General features: G+C 42.2%; 1 protein-coding gene across 2 annotated transcripts in view; it reads left to right on the forward strand.

Annotated features, from left to right (window-relative positions):
* The first annotated feature begins 257 nt into the window (after positions 1-257).
* ahr2 (aryl hydrocarbon receptor 2) overlaps positions 258-21,354 on the forward strand; it is a 92,138-nt gene continuing 71,041 nt past the window's right edge. For both annotated transcript variants that reach the window (XM_054734529.2, XM_054734540.2), the window contains exon 1: positions 258-704. In XM_054734529.2, the coding sequence (XP_054590504.2) occupies positions 646-704 (59 nt within the window). In that variant the 5' untranslated portion in view covers positions 258-645. The remainder of the gene's footprint in view (positions 705-21,354) is intronic.

Raw genomic sequence — 21,354 nt, forward strand, 5'->3', positions numbered from 1 at the left:
CTTATAAATAGATTAATAATGATAGTTTTACATATAAATGATCAAACATGAATTCTTATTTTTGGAAAAAAAAATTTATTGTGAAAGTAAAGATTTTCTAAATTGAACTATTTTGCGCAACCATCACTTGTATACTTTATTTAAGGTCTTTCCAGTTGGATTGCGCTAGGTCTCCTGGTGAAGGATCCCAGTACCACCTTAAATATCTTGCGCTCTCGCGTTACAGTGACACATACAGTACGCACTCAGACATGACTGGAGCGCGAGACGGTGGTAGCTTCTCTGTCAAATCTCAACGGAGGCGACGCTCACTCCGGATTTAAAAGTCCACCAAGGACTTTTTCATCTAATATCAGACGGATTTTCCACCTTAAACCGGAGCGGAACCACTTCAGATACTCGAATGTCACAAACTGTGAGAGTTAGCTAACTTCAGGCAGTTTGTTGGAGCGAAAGAAAACTAACAACCCCTGAGACTTCTGTTGTAGCAGACGAGCGAAGTCCGAGAGGATCTCTACCGCTTTCAGCACTATTCACAGGCTTTTACGGGATATGTTCGAGCTCCGAACCCGTCCAGACCTGCTTACGTGTGGATAAATACCGGGATTGAGACGCTTTACTGGACTTTGGTGCGCTAGCTTCAACATGCTACCGAGCGCGGCGCAGTACGCCGTTAAGAAACGGAAGAAGCCGGTGCAGAAAACGTAAGCAAACACCCAATAACTCTCTTTAAATAGCCTTTTAACAGTGCCTTCGTCATCGTTGCAGTTAGTTCATATGATCCAATCTATTTCCTGAAATCTCCTGTTATCGCTTTAATACATTTTGTTATAAATTTAACATAATCACTAGCAAATTTGTTTTTGTTGTTCTTGTTGATTAAAACTTGCTTTGCGCAGCAGTGCAAACATCTCCACAATTAATCACGCATCACTGCCCGGGCAACGCTGGAATACATCTGTTTGTGTGTTTTTCTTTACTGTAAAAGTGTCATTTCTCTACTCTTATTGTGAAATATCCCGCCAGCAGGGACGACCTGTTGCTTCGAGATGATTTAAAGTGAATTACACCAGCTGAAACGGATGCGCTTTCCAGTCTAATTAGTGTTTTAAAGGACCAGATTGGTGCTGAGTTGTGTTATTACACTGTATTTTTGTCTGCGTGTGCTGCAGGCTGGGAGGCAGACAGTCGACAGACTGAAACCCTGCATCAGTGAAAACACCACACCGCCTTCTTACTCCAGTTTTACATGACAACACGCGCGTGACAGTCTGGTTTTCCTGTGGATTCCCCTTAAAGACCCGCAGAAGACCACAGGACCACATTTTAAAAATCACGTCTGCACCAAAATCTATTACAAATAAAATAAGGCTTCACAATAAATCATGTAAATGTACCAATATTTCAAATAATTCCTTTATATCGGTTTGATCATATTGGACATTTTTTAAATATCAACAAAACTTATCAAAAACTATCCCAACTTGCCCCACTTTGTGTCTGAAGAACCCATAATTATCATCATTTCTCTTTGTGCCAGGAGGCACATAAGGCAAGGACATCATTTTTCCACAGGGATCGAGCTGCACTTCTTGTTGAGTTCCATGAACACCATCCTGCTCTGTTTCTCTCTGCCTCAGTCACTTGCCGCCAAGTTGTTTTAGGTCGGCCTCTTTTCCTTCTCACATTCCAATGTCTGATGGTGAGAACATTTTTGGGTGTCACAAGAGATCTTGTCGGACGCTGGGCTTCCCTAAGGCTTTGACCCACCATCGTCATGATGCCGGCCATGATCCCTGCTCCACCCTGGTTGTTTTGCAATATGATGTCCGTTGTTTCTGTAACAGGTTTGTTTTTCCAGGAGTAGGTTAACCTTCTGCCCAACCCCCATGCTTGGAGGACCAGTGGTTTTCTGTTGGGGTGTCCTTCCCCTAGACTGCGTTGGTCCACGTCACCTTGCGGTGTACCCCCATCCGCCACCCGGGGGACGCGCCTCATACGCCGTGCAGTCCCAGCGCGAGGAAGAACCCATAATAACCCATAGTTATTTTGGGTTCTTTAGACACAAAGTGGGACGTGTTAGCAACAAGACTACTAATGCTTCTTTAGTGCATTGAAACTAAAATAAAGAATCTTTTAGGTCATTCCTCTCAGAAATGTTCAGATCCATTGGATGAAACACTAAATTTGCAGAAGTTCTCCATCCACCTTCTTCCAGTCTATAAATAACTTGTGGAAATGTTCCCTTAACCACCATAGCAATTATCATGCCTGCTTTATGAAACCATACAGAAGATGTTTCTACTCTGACATGCTCTTCTGAGAACCCTTTAGAGGAACTCATTGTGTAAAAGTCACATAAAATGAAATTAAAGTAATATGAAGATTTTCATTGGTTGTGTTTGGATCACCCATGAGGCTCCAAGGAGACTCAGACCTATAAACATGTTCTTTAAATATATTAAAACCATTAAGAACGGCTATTGATAGCTAGCTATGGTGTCTATTTTTAACCCTTTGCTGGTGCACTAAAATAATTTTAGAGTTATTTTTAATCAAAGCACCTGGATACACTGGGTTATTTTTAAAACCCTGCAAAACATCAATTGGACTGAAACGTTCAACAGGTCCTGTAAGAAACTTGAAACATCTAAAGTAGGGGTCACCAAACCGATGCCCCGGGCACCACGGTGCCCCCCAGGAGTCTTATAAGTCCTTTTCTCCTAATCTGCTGCCATCTTTTAAAAAAATTTTTTTTTTATCACAAATGCATTAAATTGATAATGTGTAGTTTTGTTGTTAATCTCTGGAAATATCCATCAAAATGTTGTTGAAAATTAATGAAATGATGCCCAGTTGTTGAAAAATATTGGTGGCTTTGTAACATATAACCATAAAAATTGAGTCTAAAATACATGGGAGTGGGTCTAAGGCCTAATCTCAATACTCGCGCAGTGCCTTGCCTTCATCAAGACTTGGAGAACTTGGAGAAAGTGTGCTGTAAGGCCTCGAATGCGTGGTACACAAGTGTGCAAATAACTTCCAAATTGAGGTACACGCCGGGATACTGGTCGCTGTGATAGTTTATTAAAAACATTTATTAACAACTTTCAAACAAACAAACAAACAATCATTTGAAATAAATTTACATTCGTTGCTGCTTTGTGTAAAACGTTCAGAGCATCAACTAATCGTCCTAAAATGAACTTCTTTCATTATAAAATACATATTTTCAGAAAATGCTCAAGTGCCTTTTCTCCCGCATCATGGATTGTGGGTCATACCCTTCACTAGGGCTGCACGATATTAGGAAAACCTGCGATATGCAATACCAGTGATTAATATCGCGATGACGATGTAATAAATCAAAACTTAACTCCAGAACAAAAATGATCAAAAACAAAGAAATAAAAAAAATTACAAAAAATAAATCATAAAAATGAGAAAAGCAAAAGTGAGGAAAGGAAAAAAGAAAATGAACAAAAAAAGGCAAACAGTGGATCCCGGAAATAGCAGAATCAGCAGAAAGAGCAGAACACAGCTAACTCAGGTGTTTGCTAACCATCAAAATGAAGTGCAGTCCGCCTCGGGGCGGGCATCTAACCTATGAGAACCCACCCAATTGGCCAAATGTGTGAAGAGCTCCATTTGATTTGTTAAAAAAAACATCATGCTTCCGTTTGATTGACAGAATGCATTATGTGTAGCAAACATTTCAACTGACCATGCATTATGATATTTATCTGTTCTTTGCGATATGCATATTGCACATGCTGATATCGCGATAATGATATATTTGCGATATATTGTGCAGCCCAACCCTTCACTCAATTTCACATCAATGCAGACTTGGGTGAAGTGTGGCTTAAGGGTGCAAAAGGGGCATGATCAACTTCTGCACTTGAGAATCAGAACACCCTACACACTTGTACCCCTGGACTGGGTTTGGGCAATTGAAAGGCACAAGTGTGCGAGTATTGGGATTGGGCTTGAGTCTCTGGGCGAGGCCATGTTTCCTTCTACAGGAGCTCGTGAGGATAAAACACTAGGGCTGGGGGTAAACGATTATTTTTAAAACGATTATTCTGACGATTATTTTATCGAATAGTCGACTATTCTAATGACTATTTAGAAAATTAATCTAATGATTATTTTTCTATTGCACAATTAACAAAAAACAGAAAATCTCAAATAAATTCCTCAAAAAAATTGATAAATTCTTACTGTAAGAGAATAAACACTATAGACCTTCCATTTTGTATAACACTGCGTTTATTGTGTTGGTTGGTTATGTTCTGGTGACATGTAGAACTTGGGAGTGCAGGCTGCTGCCTGAGAGGTGGTAGAAGATGGAGTGTCTCCATGCTGCTTTGTTTTGGTCACTTATGTGCGTGAGGCGAGTGGTCTTACGGGTTAAACCAAACTCAGGTGATATTTTACACTAAACCGAAAACCCACAACACTCTAAATGTAATAAAAGGGAGATCTACACCACAAAAAAGATGAACTCTAAACCAAAACGTAACAGCTTATCCCAACGCAAGAAGCTGTTAGCGAAGATGCTAACAGTAGCTTTACCAACATTAAGTTCAAGTTACCAAGTTTAAATAAACCAAAAACACCCAGCAGCAAACAGACCAGCACGGCGGAGAGACTGCTACCACCAACACAGCTCTCCTAATGTCTGAAAGAAGCTCCTTGATGAAGGGAGAAGCGCTCCCGGTGATTTTCTACATCTGCGGTAGACACGAAGCAGCGCATCTGACCCCGGAAGTTGTTGTCCGTTGCCGGGAGACGAAGGCGGGCAAAACAGGAAAATAATCTAGTAGAGGACGGACGTTGTTCCGGGTCTTCGGTATTTGGCGGAGATGTTATTGAAGACGGAGAAGAGGGCGAACTAGAGGAAAAACAGGCAGATTCCTCCTCTATTTACAAACTCCTGGAGATGCAACAAGTGGGCGCGGTGCGTCGACTTCCGGATCTGACGTCGACAAATTTTTAGAATCGAGCCGTCGACTTCGTCGAGGCTTCGCTACAGCCCTATAAAACACATTTACTGATTTGTAAGAAAAGTTTACAAAACATTTGTTATTCATAAATGTTGTTGTTTTACACATTTACCTCTTCAGTCTATGCCAGTGATGAAAGGCAGTCTGATGTGCTTGTCATTTTGCTGGAGGCTGTGATTTTTGACCCTAATGGCCATCCATTGGCAAGGTCGTAAACACAAAAAAATACTGCTTGCTTGCAGTGATTTAGGTATTGCCAGGGAAAATATTACCATCACTTTAAAGTGACAATGTGTAGTTTTTACCATTCATTTCTGGAAATATCCATCAAAATGTTGTTGTAAATGAATTAAAAGATACCCAGTTGATTAAAAATATTAGCAGTTTCATAACATATAACCATAAAAATCCGTTCTAAAGTACATGGCAGCGGGTCTAAGGCTCTGGGTTAGGCCATATTGGATGCATTGTTTCCTTCTTTGGAAGCCCAAGAAAACAGAATGCATTTACTGATTTGTAACAAATGATTACAAAACTTTCACCATTAATAAACGTTGTTGTTTTACACATTTACCTCTTCACTCGTTGCCAGTGATGAAAGGAAATCTAATGTTCTTGTTATTTTGCTGGAGGTTGTGCTCCCAGGGATTTTTGACCCTAATGGCCTTCCGTTGGTAAGGTCTTGAACACAAAAATAACGCCTGCTTGCTATCATTTAGGTATGTACTGCTCCCTATTGCCAGGGAAACTACACACCGTCACTTTAAAAGGGATCCTAAAACTACAATTTTCTTTATAAAACATTCAAATATGAAGTTTAGTTTAACTCTGATGTATTCTTGTTCAAAGGTCACTCAGTGCAGTTACATGCACACTGGGTGACATTTAAGTCGATCCAGGTCGATCTTATGGTAATAAACTGGGAGTCTTTATCCTAGTCTTCATGCGTATTAGAAAACCGGCCTCTCAAATACAGTGATCCCTCGCTACTTCATGGTTCGTTCATCGTGGATTCACGACTTCGCGGATTTTTTCTTTGGAGGGAAATTCGCAGATTCGCGGTATTTTTCACCGATTCGCGGTATTTTTCTATGCGAAATATCAAGAAATTCCTGTTTTTTTTCATCAATTTCATCATAAAATGCACTTTTTGTAATAAAACTATAAAAAAACCAAGTAAATATTTTTTTTCTTGAGTTTTACCCACAAAAAGAGAATGTGATCATACGATAATTCAACATAGTACTGTATGTCAGACTGGTTGGCTGGATTTGGGAGTTGAGCTTGTAGGGAGCGTGGTTTCACAGATGCGGAAGTGAGAGCGTCGGTGAAACGCCGGCTCACGATTTAATCTAGGAAACCCCAGAGCGTTCGAGTGTCAACGAAGTGACACGGAAATGCCGGGCTTTCCAGAAGTAAGTAAGATAACTTACTATGAGCTGATAGTTCATGGGATGGATCGGTAGGTTGGAAACTCTGATCATGAATCTGAAGAAACGATGACTGAGTGGTGAGCGGGAAAGGCGACTTCTGTTTATAGCCGCGGTTTGTGACGTAGGTGCGACGTGGAGGGAATCCCCGCGAGGGGCATGCTGGGAGTTGTGGTCCATAGTGGAGGCCGGCTAGCTGGAAGAGGCTGGCCTGGGAACTTGGGTTCTGACACTGTACTGTAAATATGGTGTCCCTACTTCGCGGGTTTTCACCTATCGCGGCCAGGTCTGGAACGCATCTACCGCGATAAACGAGGGATCACTGTAATGTTCATTCCACTCCGGTACAGTAGGTGGCGACGCACCCCTTTTCATGTTAGCATTCATCTGGTTAGCTTATAGCAACACAAGCAGTAAGCAGAGGCTGGTGGGAGTGAAACAGATGGAATTGAAATAGAATATGTACTGTACAATGGCTGAAGAAATGTATAACAATACTGCAGTACAGCTTATCTGGCACGTACTAGGGATGTCCTGATGCAACCTTATCACTTCCGATGCGATACCGATATTGCAGCCTTCAGTATTGACCAATACTTATATCAATCCGATACAATATCAAAGAAATCATACATACTTTTACCTATTTTGTAGTGTGAAATGTATGAAAGGCTTGATCAAGTGGTATTACTCAATCGTCGTCGTCGTCTTCCTCCGCTTATCCGGGTCCGGGTCGCGGGGGCAGCATCCCAACTAGGGAGCTCCAGGCCGTCCTCTCCCCGGCCTTGTCCACCAGCTCCTCCGGCAGGACCCCGAGGCGTTCCCGGACCAGATTGGAGATGTAACCTCTCCAACGTGTCCTGGGTCGACCCGGGGGCCTTCTGCCGGCAGGACATGCCCGAAACACCTCCCCGGGGAGGCGTCCAGGAGGCATCCTGACCAGATGCCCAAACCACCTCAACTGGCTCCTTTCGATCCGGAGGAGCAGCGGTTCTACTCCGAGTCCCTCCCGAATGTCCGACCTCCTCACCCTATCTCTAAGGCTGAGCCCGGCCACCCTACGGAGGAAACTCATTTCGGCCGCTTGTATCCGCGATCTCGTTCTTTCGGTCATTACCCAAAGCTCATGACCATAGGTGAGGATTGGGACATAGATCGACCGGTAAATCGAGAGCCTGGCTTTCTGGCTCAGCTCCCTCTTCCCCACGACAGATCGGCTCAGCGTCCGCATCACTGCAGACGCCGAACCAATCCGCCTGTCGATCTCCCGATCCCTCCTACCCTCACTCGTGAACAAGACCCCGATATTCTTAAACTCCTCCACTTGAGGTAGGACCTCTCCCCCGACCCGGAGGTGGCAAGCCACCCTTTTCCGGTCGAGAACCATGGTCTCGGATTTGGAGGTGCTGATCCTCATCCCAGCCGCTTCACATTCGGCCGCGAACCTACCCAGCAAGAGCTGAAGGTCAGAGCTGGATGAAGCTAGGAGGACCACATCATCCGCAAAAAGCAGAGACGAGATTCTCCTGCCACCAAACTCGACACACTCCACACCACGGCTACGTCTAGAAATTCTGTCCATAAAAGTGATGAACAGAACCGGTGACAAAGGGCAGCCCTGGCGGAGTCCAACCCTCACTGGGAACAGGTCCGACTTACTACCGGCTATGCGGACCAAACTCACGCTCCTCTGGTAAAGGGACTGAATGGCCCTTAACAGAAAGCCACCCACCCCATACTCCTGGAGCGTCCCCCACAGGGTGCCCCTGGGGACACGGTCATAAGCCTTCTCCAAATCCACAAAGCACATGTGGATTGGTTGGGCAAACTCCCATGCCCCCTCCATCACCCTTGCAAGGGTATAGAGCTGGTCCACAGTTCCACAGCCAGGACGAAAACCACATTGCTCCTCCTCTATCTGAGATTCAACTATCGATCGGACCCTCCTCTCCAGTACCTTGGAGTAGACCTTTCCAGGGAGGCTGAGGAGTGTGATCCCCCTATAGTTGGAACACACCCTCAGGTCACCCTTCTTAAAGATGGGGACCACCACCCCGGTCTGCCACTCCCTAGGAACTGCCCCCGATGACCACGCAATGTTGTAGAGACGTGTCAACCATGACAGCCCTACAACATCCATAGCCTTGAGATACCCAGGACGAACCTCATCCGCCCCCGGGGCTCCGCCGCTGTGTAGTTGTTTGACTACCTCAGCAACTTCTGCCCCCGAGATCGGACAGTCCATCCCCAGGCCTCCCAGCTCTGGTTCCTCCTCGGAATGCGCATTGGTGGGATTGAGGAGCTCCTCAAAGTATTCCTTCCACCGTTCGACTATAGCCTCAGTTGACGTCAGCAGTTCCCCATCCCCACTGTAAACAGTGTGAGCGAGTTGCTGCCTCCCTCTCCTGAGGCGCCGGACAGTTTGCCAGAACCTCTTTGGAGCCGATCGATAGTCTTTCTCCATGGCCTCACCAAACTCCTCCCACGCCCGAGATTTAGCCTCGGCAACTGCCACTGCTGCACCCCGCTTGGCTATCCGGTACCTGTCTGCTGCCTCCGGAGACCCACAGACCAGCCACGCCCTGTAGGCCTCCTTCTTCAGCCTGACGGCTCCCCGAACCTCTGGTGTCCACCAGCGGGTACGGGGGTTGCCACCACGACTGGCACCGGCCACCTTACGACCACAGCTAGCAACAGCCGCCTCGACAATCGCAGAGTGGAACAAGGCCCACTCGGACTCAATGTCCCCCACTGCTCTCGGGACGTGGTCAAAGCTCTGCCGGAGGTGGGAGTTGAAGACCGTCTTGACAGGTTCTTCTGCCAGGCGTTCCCAGCAGACCCTCACTATGCGTTTGGGTCTGCCAGGTCTACGCGGCATGTTCCCTTGCCATCTGATCCAACTCACCACCAGGTGGTGATCAGTTGACAGCTCCGCCCCTCTCTTCACTCGGGTGTCCAAAACATACGGCCGCAGGTCAGATGATACGACTACAAAATCTATCATCGACCATAAAAGTGATGAACAGAACCGGTGACAAAGGGCAGCCCTTATTACTCAATCGGAGAATAATAATGTAAATACAGCTTTAACTATTTTCATTCTATACAAAATCTGCTGATTTTAGAAGCATTAATGTCAGTATATCGGTATCGGTAAATATCGGTTATCGGCCGTAACCAGGGTCCGAAATTAAATTTTTTACTCACCGGCCAAGTTGGCCGGTAGATGATGAAAATCTACCGGCCAAGCATATTTTTTACCGGCCAAAATTCTAAATGATTTAGATCTACCTAAAGCATGTTATTCTATATTATGTTGATTCCAAACAGTGACAAAATAATTAAAACATCCATTAATAAGGAAAACAACTCTTTTGTCATTTTTACTATTTATTTATTTATTTTTAGAGATGTTTTTATGAACTCTTTCATTGAAATCTAGTCAGACTCCTTGTTTTCTCTGTCCATGAAGTCTGGCCTCCTGCTTCTGACACCGTCTTTGTGCCAAAGCATTACAGCCTCATTTGGGTCATAGTCCTTGATCTCTGGAGAACACAGCTGCACCATGAGAATATCTGAAAGTGTGTCAGGGCTTGGGTTGTCACGGTAACCGGTGTAGCAGTAAACCCCGGTAAAAAAGTTGTCAATAATAATAACCGTCTTGTTTTAAAAAAAATAATCTCGGTGGGTTACCGTGGCTGCGGTGTAGGCGCGGTGACCCTTACCAGCCACCGTATCATCTGCTGGAAGTTGCCGGCGGCACATGCACACTTTGTTATTTACGACCAAAACTTTCTTTAAGCTAAAGCTGAAATAATGGCCAAAGGAGGAGAGGGCAGCACTTGGGACATTTAATATCCCTCAAAGAAGACAAAGTCGGAAGTATGGGCATTTTTTGGATATCTGAAGAATGCCGAGGGACAGTTGTCTGTGAAAGGCAGCAATGCTACGTGGCCATCATAATGTAGCCATTGTCTCACGACTCCGCCATCTCCAGTTCGCCACTTTTCACAAAATCTTCTGGTTGCCACTGGTCCTGGTGGTTTTTCTTCCAGTTCGACGAGTTTTCTTTTGGAAGGCTGGCTGACTCCAGTTAAAAACCACCACATTTCACCGCTAGTTTTAACACGAAGCTAACTGCTAACTTGATAAACTGATTGAATGGGATAGGTGGAAATGACGTTGGATGCGGCGTTCACGTTTCGCGTACGTTTGTGTACGTTGCATGCAGGCGGGAGGAGAATCAGAAATCCATGGAAGATGACTGATAAACATAACTAATTTGGTGTAAACATGTACTCGCTAGGTGGCAGGTAGAGCTCAAAAATTTACTCGCCAAATGGAGCAATTTACTCGCATTTGGCGAGTGGCGAGTGTTAATTTCGGACCCTGGGAGTAGGGCTGCACAAAATATCGTAAATATATCGTTATCACGATATCAGCATGCACCATATGCATATCGCAAAGAACAGATAAATATTGCAATGAATGGTCAGCTCAAATGTTTGCTACACATAACGCATTCTGTCAGTCAAACGGAAGTATTATGTTTTTTTTAAACAAATCAAATAGAGCTCTTCACCCATTTGGCCAATTGAGTGGGTTCTCATAGGTCAGATGCCCGGCCCCGAGACGGACGGCCCTTAAATTTGATGGTTAGCAAACACCTGAGTTTGCTTCGTTAGCTCTTTTTGCTGACTCTGCTTTTCCCGGGATCCAGTGAGTCCCTTTTCTTTTTTATTTCTTTTTCCCTTTCCTCACATCTTTTGCTTTTCTCATTTGAATGATTGTTTGAATTTCTTTGTTTTTGATTATTTTTGTTCCTGAGTTAAGTTTTTATTTATCGCAAGTAATATCGTCATCGCAGTATTAATCATTGTTATCGAATATCGTAGGTTTTCCTTATATCGTGCAGCCCTGCTGGGGAGACATTTCAGCTATTAGATTAAGGTAGATGAGTAACGAACGCACAGCGAGGAGATAAGTTTTGCTTTTGGTTTTACAGAAAATGGAACTCTAGGGGGTGCTAAAACAAGCCAAAACTGCAAAGTATCCCTTTAAAAACATCAGTTTTTCTGTCACAAATCAGAAGCTAACTTCACGCTTCAGCTGAGTTTTAGCCTAATTCTAACTATTGTTTTATAATCCAGCTGTTTAAACTTAAAACTACAGACAATATACTTAGCTTTGAAACTAATCATAGCTGTTTCATGGCAGGTAAACAACAGATAAGAAGTGTCCTTATTAATCCATATCCAGATTACTCAACCAATTTGATAACAAGATCAATCCTGAAGGAATTTAGAGTCAATTAGAGGCGTTTCATACAGAAACAGTGTTTTATAAGCCACTCATAGGGGTGTACAGTCTGCTTTAGTTCTCTAGATAGTTTAAAAAGTTCAACTTTGGAGTGTAAACTTCACCAAAGAGAACTAGAAGGACCAGCGTGGCCCAGCAGAACCCAACCAGAACCGTGGTTTCAGTGTGTGTGTGGTACTACCTGCATTAATCATAATCAGGACGTGCAGCGAGAGCACTCTCACGCAATGTTTCCACGAGGGAGGAGGGAGCAGGAGGATGGCGTAATCTGAGACTCGCTCTGTATTTTTCTCTCCTCCTCCTCTGACTGCCACAACATACTTTTTTCCTGTCTTTCCTTGTGTCTTTGTGTGTTTTGTTGAGGTGGGGGGTGGCTGTTTCCCCTCCCTCCCTCGACTCAAATTAACATAGTTTTGTGTCACGCAAACAGTTACATAAGTTTGCCTTGTTTGGATTTTTTTTTTTTTTTTTGGGAAAGTGGCTCCCAGGGAGTTTATCGTTCTTTATTTGAGGGGAAATGGTTCTGGTTGAGTGAGTTATGAGTTTGTTAAAGCAGTCCAACCCGAGGAAGGAGTGAAAAGATCTAAATTTGTGTCAATGTGTGTGTGTGTGTGTGTGTGTGTGTGTGTGTGTGTGTGTGTGTACAGAGACAACGACGCTGGTTTTAGCTGCGTGTATGAAGCAGAGAAGTGATTTAAGCAGATAATAGCTTGTGGAGGTCACTGATGTGGTGTGTAAGATTTTCCTGAACATGTTGGAGGCTGGTTGGTTTCCCCCCTCAGACTCATCATAGGAACAAAATACCTCAAGGCTGATCACTCACTTCCTCCATGAGAGCGTTAAGGAAACCAGCTTTTCTACACCTTTATATATGTATTGCTTGTTTTGAATCATTAAAAGTCAGGAACATTAGAATTAAATGATCAAGATGTCTTAGCAAGCACATACCTGGGTTAAAAACTTGTCACATGTTCTAGCATTACAAGTTTTTTTCTTGGCTTTTGTTGTTGGTTTATTTTAGCGAAAATAATCATGCACATACGTTCGTATTCTGCAAGTTGCAGCAGGACCTTTCAATACTTTTGTAGCAAAGATGAAACAAAATCATAATTGTGTGGATGTGTCCTTTGAAAGATAACTTTTATCCATAACACCAAGTTGTGGTGTCAGCTGTAGGTGTTGGTGTGAACTTTGACCCTGATCTTAGTCAAGTGAAAAGACCTTGATGAATGTTTTTTTTATCTAATGTTTGACGTTAGAGCTGGGCAAACATAATGATGCTTTATGATGCATACCGTAAAACACAAATGTAACAAATAATTTTTCATTTGAAGTGATGGAAATTTCTATAGTTTCAGGAACCAGCAGCAGTGCTAACTAATAAATAAAAAGCATGTTTTGGTCCAGTGTTTTTAAAAGTTGAATTAAATGGATTGTTTTGGTCAATTGTGTGCTTCTGTGTAAAAGTGACAAATAATTCCCATTTCACCCTTTGTCTTTAGCTTCCTAAGCAGCCTCTGTTCAGAGAACAGTTTACAGGATCGATAATCTAACGGAATACTGACTTTTCAAAACACTCATGTGAGATTAGTCTTGAGAAGGGGAGGGATTTGTGCTATCTTAAAGGCATTACAAATTTGGAGCATGGTTAAAGAGCACGATAAGACACATTGAATTTTTCTACTGATCACATGTTTTTATTTTTAGATCAGTTGGAACCAAATTTGAAAACCAAATTCATGAGTTAAATGATTAATTGTACATCTGCAGATCAGGTGCTGCTTTATAAACGTTTACACATAGGTCAGTTCCAGACAGAACATTTATAAAGAACTACGTGCTTATATTTGTTATTTTTGCTTGTAAATAACAACAAAATTCCATATGTGTGCAATGTTAAAATAATGGTTTTGAAAAGGTTTGTGAAATGATGATTGGCTTTGAAATGTAGGTGGTTGGAAGAGTTTAAAAATGGCAGCAACTAGGGGTGCGTGTTGGCAGGAATCTGACAATACGATATATACCTCAAAACAGGGAGTTGATTGCAATATTTAAAACAACATGAAATTTGCAACTTTTAAGACTGAATTAATTAGGAAAACTTTAGTCAGATGCTGGGCGACATAGCCTAAAATTAATGTCATGATATATTGAGGATTTCACCTCAATAACGATAAATGGACAATAACTACAGGAATGTGCACAAACAAAAGTTGCCCACTAGATGGGGCTGTCACATGTATTAGTTGAGTCACATTTTTACGTGACTCAAGGTGGTACAGCTTCTTAAAGGACATGAACGCTGCCAACCTACATACATTTTTGTCATTTTTGTATTATCAAATTTATTGACATGGGGGAAATGATCACGGTAAGAGTAAGAAATTTCGATAAAAATAAATTTTTGATTTATTGCCCAGCCCTAGCACAGTGTTACGATAAGATCTTTTTCCGTCAGAATGAAGGCAATAAAAACCGCTGCTACCTGCTAGCTGTTGGGAGTTTGAATTGCAAAACACAAAGGAAATAAAGTTAATGTTTGTGTGTAAATTCCCTATTAAAAAACTGATACACTACTTTTAAAGTGGCAGTGTTTAGTTTGTTGGCGCTAGGGGGCAGTACACACATACATTTCAGGGTAGTTTTACTCCATATTGCTGGTATTTCATAAATGTTGTTACCTGTGGAGCAGAAAGCATGTAGCCTCAGCGTGACTTCTCAGACTTTAATGGTCCTTCAGTTAATTCCATCGAGAGAATGCAATGTCGATTGTAGTTTTCTGGCGCTGTAGTTTGCTGATCTGCTCGGTGTCCTGCGCCCGCTGATGATGTCATCATGCGGCAATACCACTCGGCCAAAATGTATTTCATCTCTTTTTCGATTCTGTTCTTTCACATATGCTTTGGAAATAGTTTAGCAGTTTTATTATTAAATTCATGTTTCTTACTGTCTAAATGTTTTCGAGTGCGGTAACATAACTTCCATAAGTCGTACGTCCAGCCAGTCATTTAGTGTGATGTCATCAACAGGGGTAGGACCCCAGGCCAGCCAGAAGGAAACATGGTTTCTCATCATTGACATATATACTGGACAAATAATGTCTATAGGCTTGGATTATAAGTTTTTGTTTCCATTTTGGAGGTTCCCACCACCACCATTTTGACCATGTCACACGTCTCGTCACTTCCAAACAATCCGAAAATTGGAAAAGAGGTTGAGCTGATGAACCAGTGTAGCTACTAGCTAACCCAAGAAGCTAAGAAGGGGCTCCGGGGACCAGGGTAGCCCACCTGCTTGGCTGCCTGCCTTCCGTGTGAGGCTGTGGTCATGCTGGTCGCCTGTGGAGACCTAAAATGGTTGGAACTGTTAAATTACAAGCAGAGTCTCAGACCGCTCTGATCGTAGCCGGGCACCGTGGCCTTTTACATCAGCTCATGCTCTACGGTCAGAGATCAGCGGGACATTAGCTACAAGCTAACCCAAAGCTAACAGAGTTTTTTGGGCGTTTTTAGCAAGAAGGCACCTCTGGACTGCTTAGTAATGAAATCATATCTAGGTAAGCTGACTGAGGATATCATGCTTTGCTGGTCTACTGCGGTCAAAGATCTGTGAGTTCGCCGTTGTCAACGGTCCCGGCTCTGAGAGCATCGACTTGGCTCTCAGCTCCAAAACCAATAACCAAGCGGTGTTATGGTAAATGCATAGAATTTCCCCCATTCAACCAGCAACTATTAGTGAGAAAAATGCAGTTGAGCGCCTCAAAATTGAAGCAGCATCAACTAAAAGAACTGCGGTGTTTCTGCAGTATCCCTCAGCAGTGTTTCCCTTACATAGGCGTAGCCGTGGCGGCCCACCATGGCTGAAATCCCAGCGCCACGCCTACAAGATCCCAAGTTTTATTTATTTATTTTTTGCGCTGTTTCCCGAAGAAACAGCGGGAACTACTCTGTTGTTCCTTGTGATCACAGCAGGCAGCAAGGAGGAGGAGGCAGGGCAGGGTGGTTACAGCTAGGGATGAGCCGGATTCTCGTTTCAGATGAGTATCCGGTACGGATAAAGCATTTTTGATGAATATGAGCATGAAACGAGTAAAACTCATGAATATCTGTAATCGTGCTGAAGGAAAATCCTCATTGGGTAACTGACTGTCTTCACGCTCTGCGATTGGCCAGTCACATACAGCGCCCGCCCCTCCCTACACACAAAACTCTGCAGCCGGGAGCTCACTCAGTCCAGTCCATCCACGCACACACAGACAGTAACGGATCTGTCTGTGCTTGCTTCACTGTTGCTCACATTTCTTCAGTACTCCCTAGGTTTTCTTCAGCTCGCCCCTTTTTCGGTTTAATATTAAAAGTTACTTTTTTCGTAATGTATGTGGTGCATTTAACAAGACAGAGCTGAAAACGGCTCGTGCTGCGTCGGTCACTGCCTCCGCTCTGGTCGGGGTTTAAAAAATTATTTTAACTCTCTATCTCTCACACACACACCTTAATCAACATTGTTTTGTTTAACTGTGTGGGAAAAATGCCAACAACGTTAGGAAAAATCAGTTTAATCAAACAAAAAAATGGTTCTAGTATTTCATATTTCCTAGTTCCTACTGCATGAGTTCAGATGTATTAATTCATGCACTTAAATTTTAATGTTCTAATTTTATTGAAAAACTTGTTCTGTAATAGTTTCTTTACTATTGTGATCAAAAATATTTAATCTCAATTCTGAAGCTGCTCTGTAAATAGTTTTCAAATAAACAACTTCTGATCAATCCATATCAATTTCAGACTTAAAATAATGTATTGATGTAAACCACACCCACTAATTTCAAAATAATAAATAAGAGGCACATTCATCTGTGTATGTCCTTTGATCCGCATTAGTGATGTCTTCAGCTCCAGAACAATGAAGCAAAGAAACAGATTCCTGAGTTTGTTAGTAATTTTATTTATCAGGTGCATCTGACCTGTTCTATTTTTCTCTGAAATGAGATCAAATCAGTGCTTCTATGGGTTGTCTCCTCTCTGCACTAGAAACATTTACTTTATTATAATGTTCACTGTAATGCATCTTGATGTTCTTAACAAATAAATTAAATCAAAGATATTGGTCAATAATGCCAAATATGTAAATTTATGTTTCAGTCATTTTTATACTGGCTTAAAAATACTTATTAAGTCTACTAAGCAGCGGTATAGAACGTGTTTAATAGGGCCAGCCCAGTAATGATCTTGGACCAAAATAAAGGGGGCAGAAAGTCAAATAAAGGGGGGCAAAAGGAGATGTTTTTCCAGACGCCAAGAAAAATTAAATGCCAAATCCCTCCTGCAAAGTGTGTCACAGAGAATTTAAAACAAAAAGTATTCTTTTGCAAATATTTGTGTATTCACCTTTAATACTAGTTATTAAAATGCAGCAGTTGCTGGATTGGTGCAGTTCAAAGTGGAGTGCATCAAATAAAACAATATTAACATAAATCCAATCCAATCCAATTTTATTTATAAAGCGCATTCACAAGGCATTACACCCAAACAAGGCGCTGTACACTAAAAATGTTGGTTAATTAAACAGGCGTTATATAAACATGTCGAACACAGATAAAAGATAAAAAGGAAATACAAGAAAATTCCCAAAAATAGCAGCTAAAAATCATTAAGAGACAGGGTGAAGTAAAAATAGGAAAAAAAAAAACATTTTACAAAGAACCTCAATAATACGGAAGTCGATAATTGTGGAGTCAGTTTTTAAACAATGCAGATGTCAGTGAGGTCTATAATTATGTTGTATACGCTAGGTTGAAGTAGTGAGTTTTCAGGCGTGATTTAAAAATGCTAGCTGTTGGTGCTTGCCTCACTAGCAGTGGTAATGCGTTCCACAGCTTCGGTGCACAGACAGAGAAAGCCCTCTCTCCACGGCTTTTTAAACGTGCATTGGGAACAGCTAGGAAGAGCTTATCTTCGGACCTGAGAGCACGCGGCGGGTTGTAGTAATGGACAAGTTCACACAGATATGGAGGAGCTTGATGGTTCAAGGATTTGTAAGTGAGAAGCATAATTTTGAAGTTTATCCTGAACTGTACGGGCAACCAGTGGAGAGATTTCAGAATTGGAGAAATGTGTTGTCTTCTGTCAGCTCCAGTCAGCAACCTAGCCGCTGAATTCTGGACCAGCTGAAGTCTAGAGAGAGCTGCTTTACTGATGCCATATAAGCAGGAGTTGGAGTAATCCAGCCTTAAGGTGAGACGTGTCGTAATTTCACCCCCCCCCCCCCCCCCCCACCACCACCACCACCACCACAACCACAGCTGGAAAAATTCCTAGGGGAAACACTGCTCAGAGATCCACAAGTGACCAGCATGACTACAGCCTTGCATCGGAGCCAGTCCGCGTGTCCCAGCTGCCCCAGGAAACGGTAACAGCTAGCCACTTGCTCTAAAAATTGTTCCCGGGCAGGAGACAGGAGAAGCTGGGCACCCGTTCAAGGTTCCTATATAGCCCCACTAACATGTTTGACCAAGCAGTGAAATCACACACCAGTCCCCCCATTCAACCAGTGAAGTAAAGTACAGACATATAATTTTACTTACTGATTAAAAGAAGCAGAAACTGCTTAGATGTTCTGTTCGTGCAGTCAATAACCACAGCTTGCTCTCTGTGTCAAAATAATTTCATGATTAACATCCAAACACAGATAAAACTAAAGTTCAGAGTCAAAAATGGCCGAACATTTATTCATGTGAGGCTGAGGCGTTTCCCTGGCGCTAGCTCTGAAGTCACGTGGCTCTGATGCTCATTAGTTATTCAGAATTTTAAGCATTTCATTCCACTTAAACAGAAGAGTTACAACCCCCCATCGTAGTTATCATGATGTAAACTAGATCTATTAAACCTAAAATGGTTCTTGAACCAGGCTGTAAACTTGTTTATTTCTGCAGTGAAATTGACATTTTTAACATGGGAGTCAATGAGGGTTTTCTCACTTCTGGTGCCAGCCCCTAGTGGAAGAGGGCCGAACTGCAATTTTTGCCACTTCCGTGTTGGCTTCTGGTCTGAGAGCCTGGGGTTCCTATAGGGCGTCTCCCAAAGATGTACTTTAGACCCAGTTTTTATGGTTATATGCTATGAAGCCAGTATTTTTCAACAACTGGACATCATTTTATTCACATTCAACAACATTTCAATGGATATTTCCAGAGATTAGAGATAAAAATACACATTGTCTCTTTAGATATCTATTCAGTATCATAACCGCAATTATCGCAATATTTCAGTGTATCAATATTTTATTGCATCCCTAGCTGCAACACACTTTGAGCCTGGCTGATCTTAGACTAGCTATTGGCTCATCAGAAAAATGTTAACTCTGTTTCTCTGAACAGAGGCTGTTCAGGAAGCAGTTACGAGACATGAACAATAGGGTTGTCACGGTATGAAAATTTAACCTCACGGTTATTGTGACCAAAATTATCACGGTTTTCGGTATTATCGCGGTATTTTTTAAACGGTGTTGCATATGTTCAGAAAGCATTGATAGTCCTGTTCTACACAAACAGAAATAGTTTAGAAAAGGTTTAACAGTGTTTATTAAGCCTAAAATAACACAAAGCCTTAGCAAAAGTGCAACTTTTCACAAGTAAAGGAACAAATAGCTTATTTTTCTGGAACGTGTTACAGTAGTCAGTGCAGGTTTAAATTATACAAATCCAAACATTCAAAACATAAACAATATGTAAACAAATCAAAGAAACACCACTTGTTTTCTCATATACTTGTTTTCTTCATTATCAAAATGAAAATCTAAAACTCCAGTCCACACTTGACTTGAGCACTGTACAAGTCAACCTTAAAAAAATATGTATTTAAAATAAATAGCCACTTTAAACAAATGACTAAAATAACTACTACACTATGTAATCAAATCCAAATGTCCAAGTATAAATGGCATTGAATAAGTAAACAAATCAATGACAAGGAACTAATTGTATATTTCTCTTCATCATCAACAAATAAGATGCTTCATCCAGCAACAGGGTGTCCGTGACACGGTTTAAATGCTGGCAGAGGACGCTGCGGCTGCAGTATATAGTGACTCGTTGCATTCTCCCTCAACCAAAAGTCCTCACGTCATGCATTTAAGCTAAAACGCTAATGTTAACTTACCTTGCACTGGCTGTAGAGACGTGGGTGATGGTCACGCAGATGTGCCATTAGATTCGAAGTGTTGCTGCCTTTTGCAGACACTTGTTTCCTGCACGTTCTGCAGACGGGATAGCCGTCTTCTATTAACTGTCCCTCAGCATTTTTCAGAAATCCAAAATATGCCCATACTTCCGATTTAGTCTTCTTTGAGGGCTGATGGATGTCCTGGGCGCTGCCGTCTCCTCCTTCGGCCATTATTTCAGCTTCAAAGTTTTGGTGCCGTTGCAAACTAAAAAGTGCGTGTGCGCGCCGCGGGAACTTCAGCTGAAGCGACGGTGGCTGGTTAGGGTCATCGCGCCGAAACCGTGGCCACGGTAAACCCACCGAGATAATATAGTTTTTTAAAAACTGGACGGTTATTTTTATTGTCAACTTTTTTACCGGGGTTTACCGCTATACCGGTTACCGTGACAACCCTAATGAACAATCTAAAGTTTACATTATGTTGGTCTAAAATCATACAACAGCCGCCATGTCCTCGTCCTCCTCGTCTCCTTGGTGATGTGTCAGATTGGACCGAGCCGCTGTGGAACGAGGCGGTCAGATGTTGTTTCTAGATCAGATTTTTTGTTTAGTTTCGGTTTGTGGGGAGGTCACGCTGTTGTGAGTGTAACGTGTTAAGTGATGGAGCAGCTGCAGCAGGGCGACGCTCCGCCTCCCTCATGACTGACATGTGACTAACGTCACCCCTCACACAAACAAATGTGTGTGTAAACAGTGAAAACACCATAAGAATAAAACGGTTCATCCCAATTCTTCTTGAAACAAAAATCTAACTTTCACTTAGTTTTGTAGACTTTCAGCACTTATTGTGCTTATTTTAGATGTATTCTTTTAAAATGAGTCTGGAAAGCTGTTTAATTAAATTTATCCTGAATCAGCTAATTTCTCTGAAAGGTGTTTTGCTGATGAACCTGAGAAAATCAGATTTTCCCTTACTTAGCTTCCTCTGGATAAATGTGTTCTGCAATAACAATAATAATAATAATAATAATAATAATAATAATAATAATAATAAACAAAAAGGACACGTTTTATTTACTTCAAAGAGTAATTACCCGATATGTCTTTCCGGGATGGCATGCTTGTTGGACAGAGAAATCTGTTGCAGAGCTCCGTCGGGCATGTCAGGGCCTGTTTAGACTGGATTCTGGACAAGCACACAATGGTGCATCAGTGGAGTGATTTATGTTCTTCTTTTGTAGATTAATTACAGAAATATAAACAGTTTGAGTGTTTGTAGTTTGTAAAACACTGCAGTACTACTTTACTAGGTCCTCTGTGAATTATTAGAATGTTTTTTTATGCTCCAGGTGTTGAGTTGCATGCGTTTTATTGGCTCAGGTGTCTGGTTTTATGATATCGGCGAAGCTCAGATGATCCTCGTGTTGTTTCTGGACC

Source organism: Nothobranchius furzeri, chromosome 3, assembly GCF_043380555.1.
Source record: "Nothobranchius furzeri strain GRZ-AD chromosome 3, NfurGRZ-RIMD1, whole genome shotgun sequence".
In the NCBI taxonomy this organism is placed as follows: domain Eukaryota; kingdom Metazoa; phylum Chordata; class Actinopteri; order Cyprinodontiformes; family Nothobranchiidae; genus Nothobranchius; species Nothobranchius furzeri.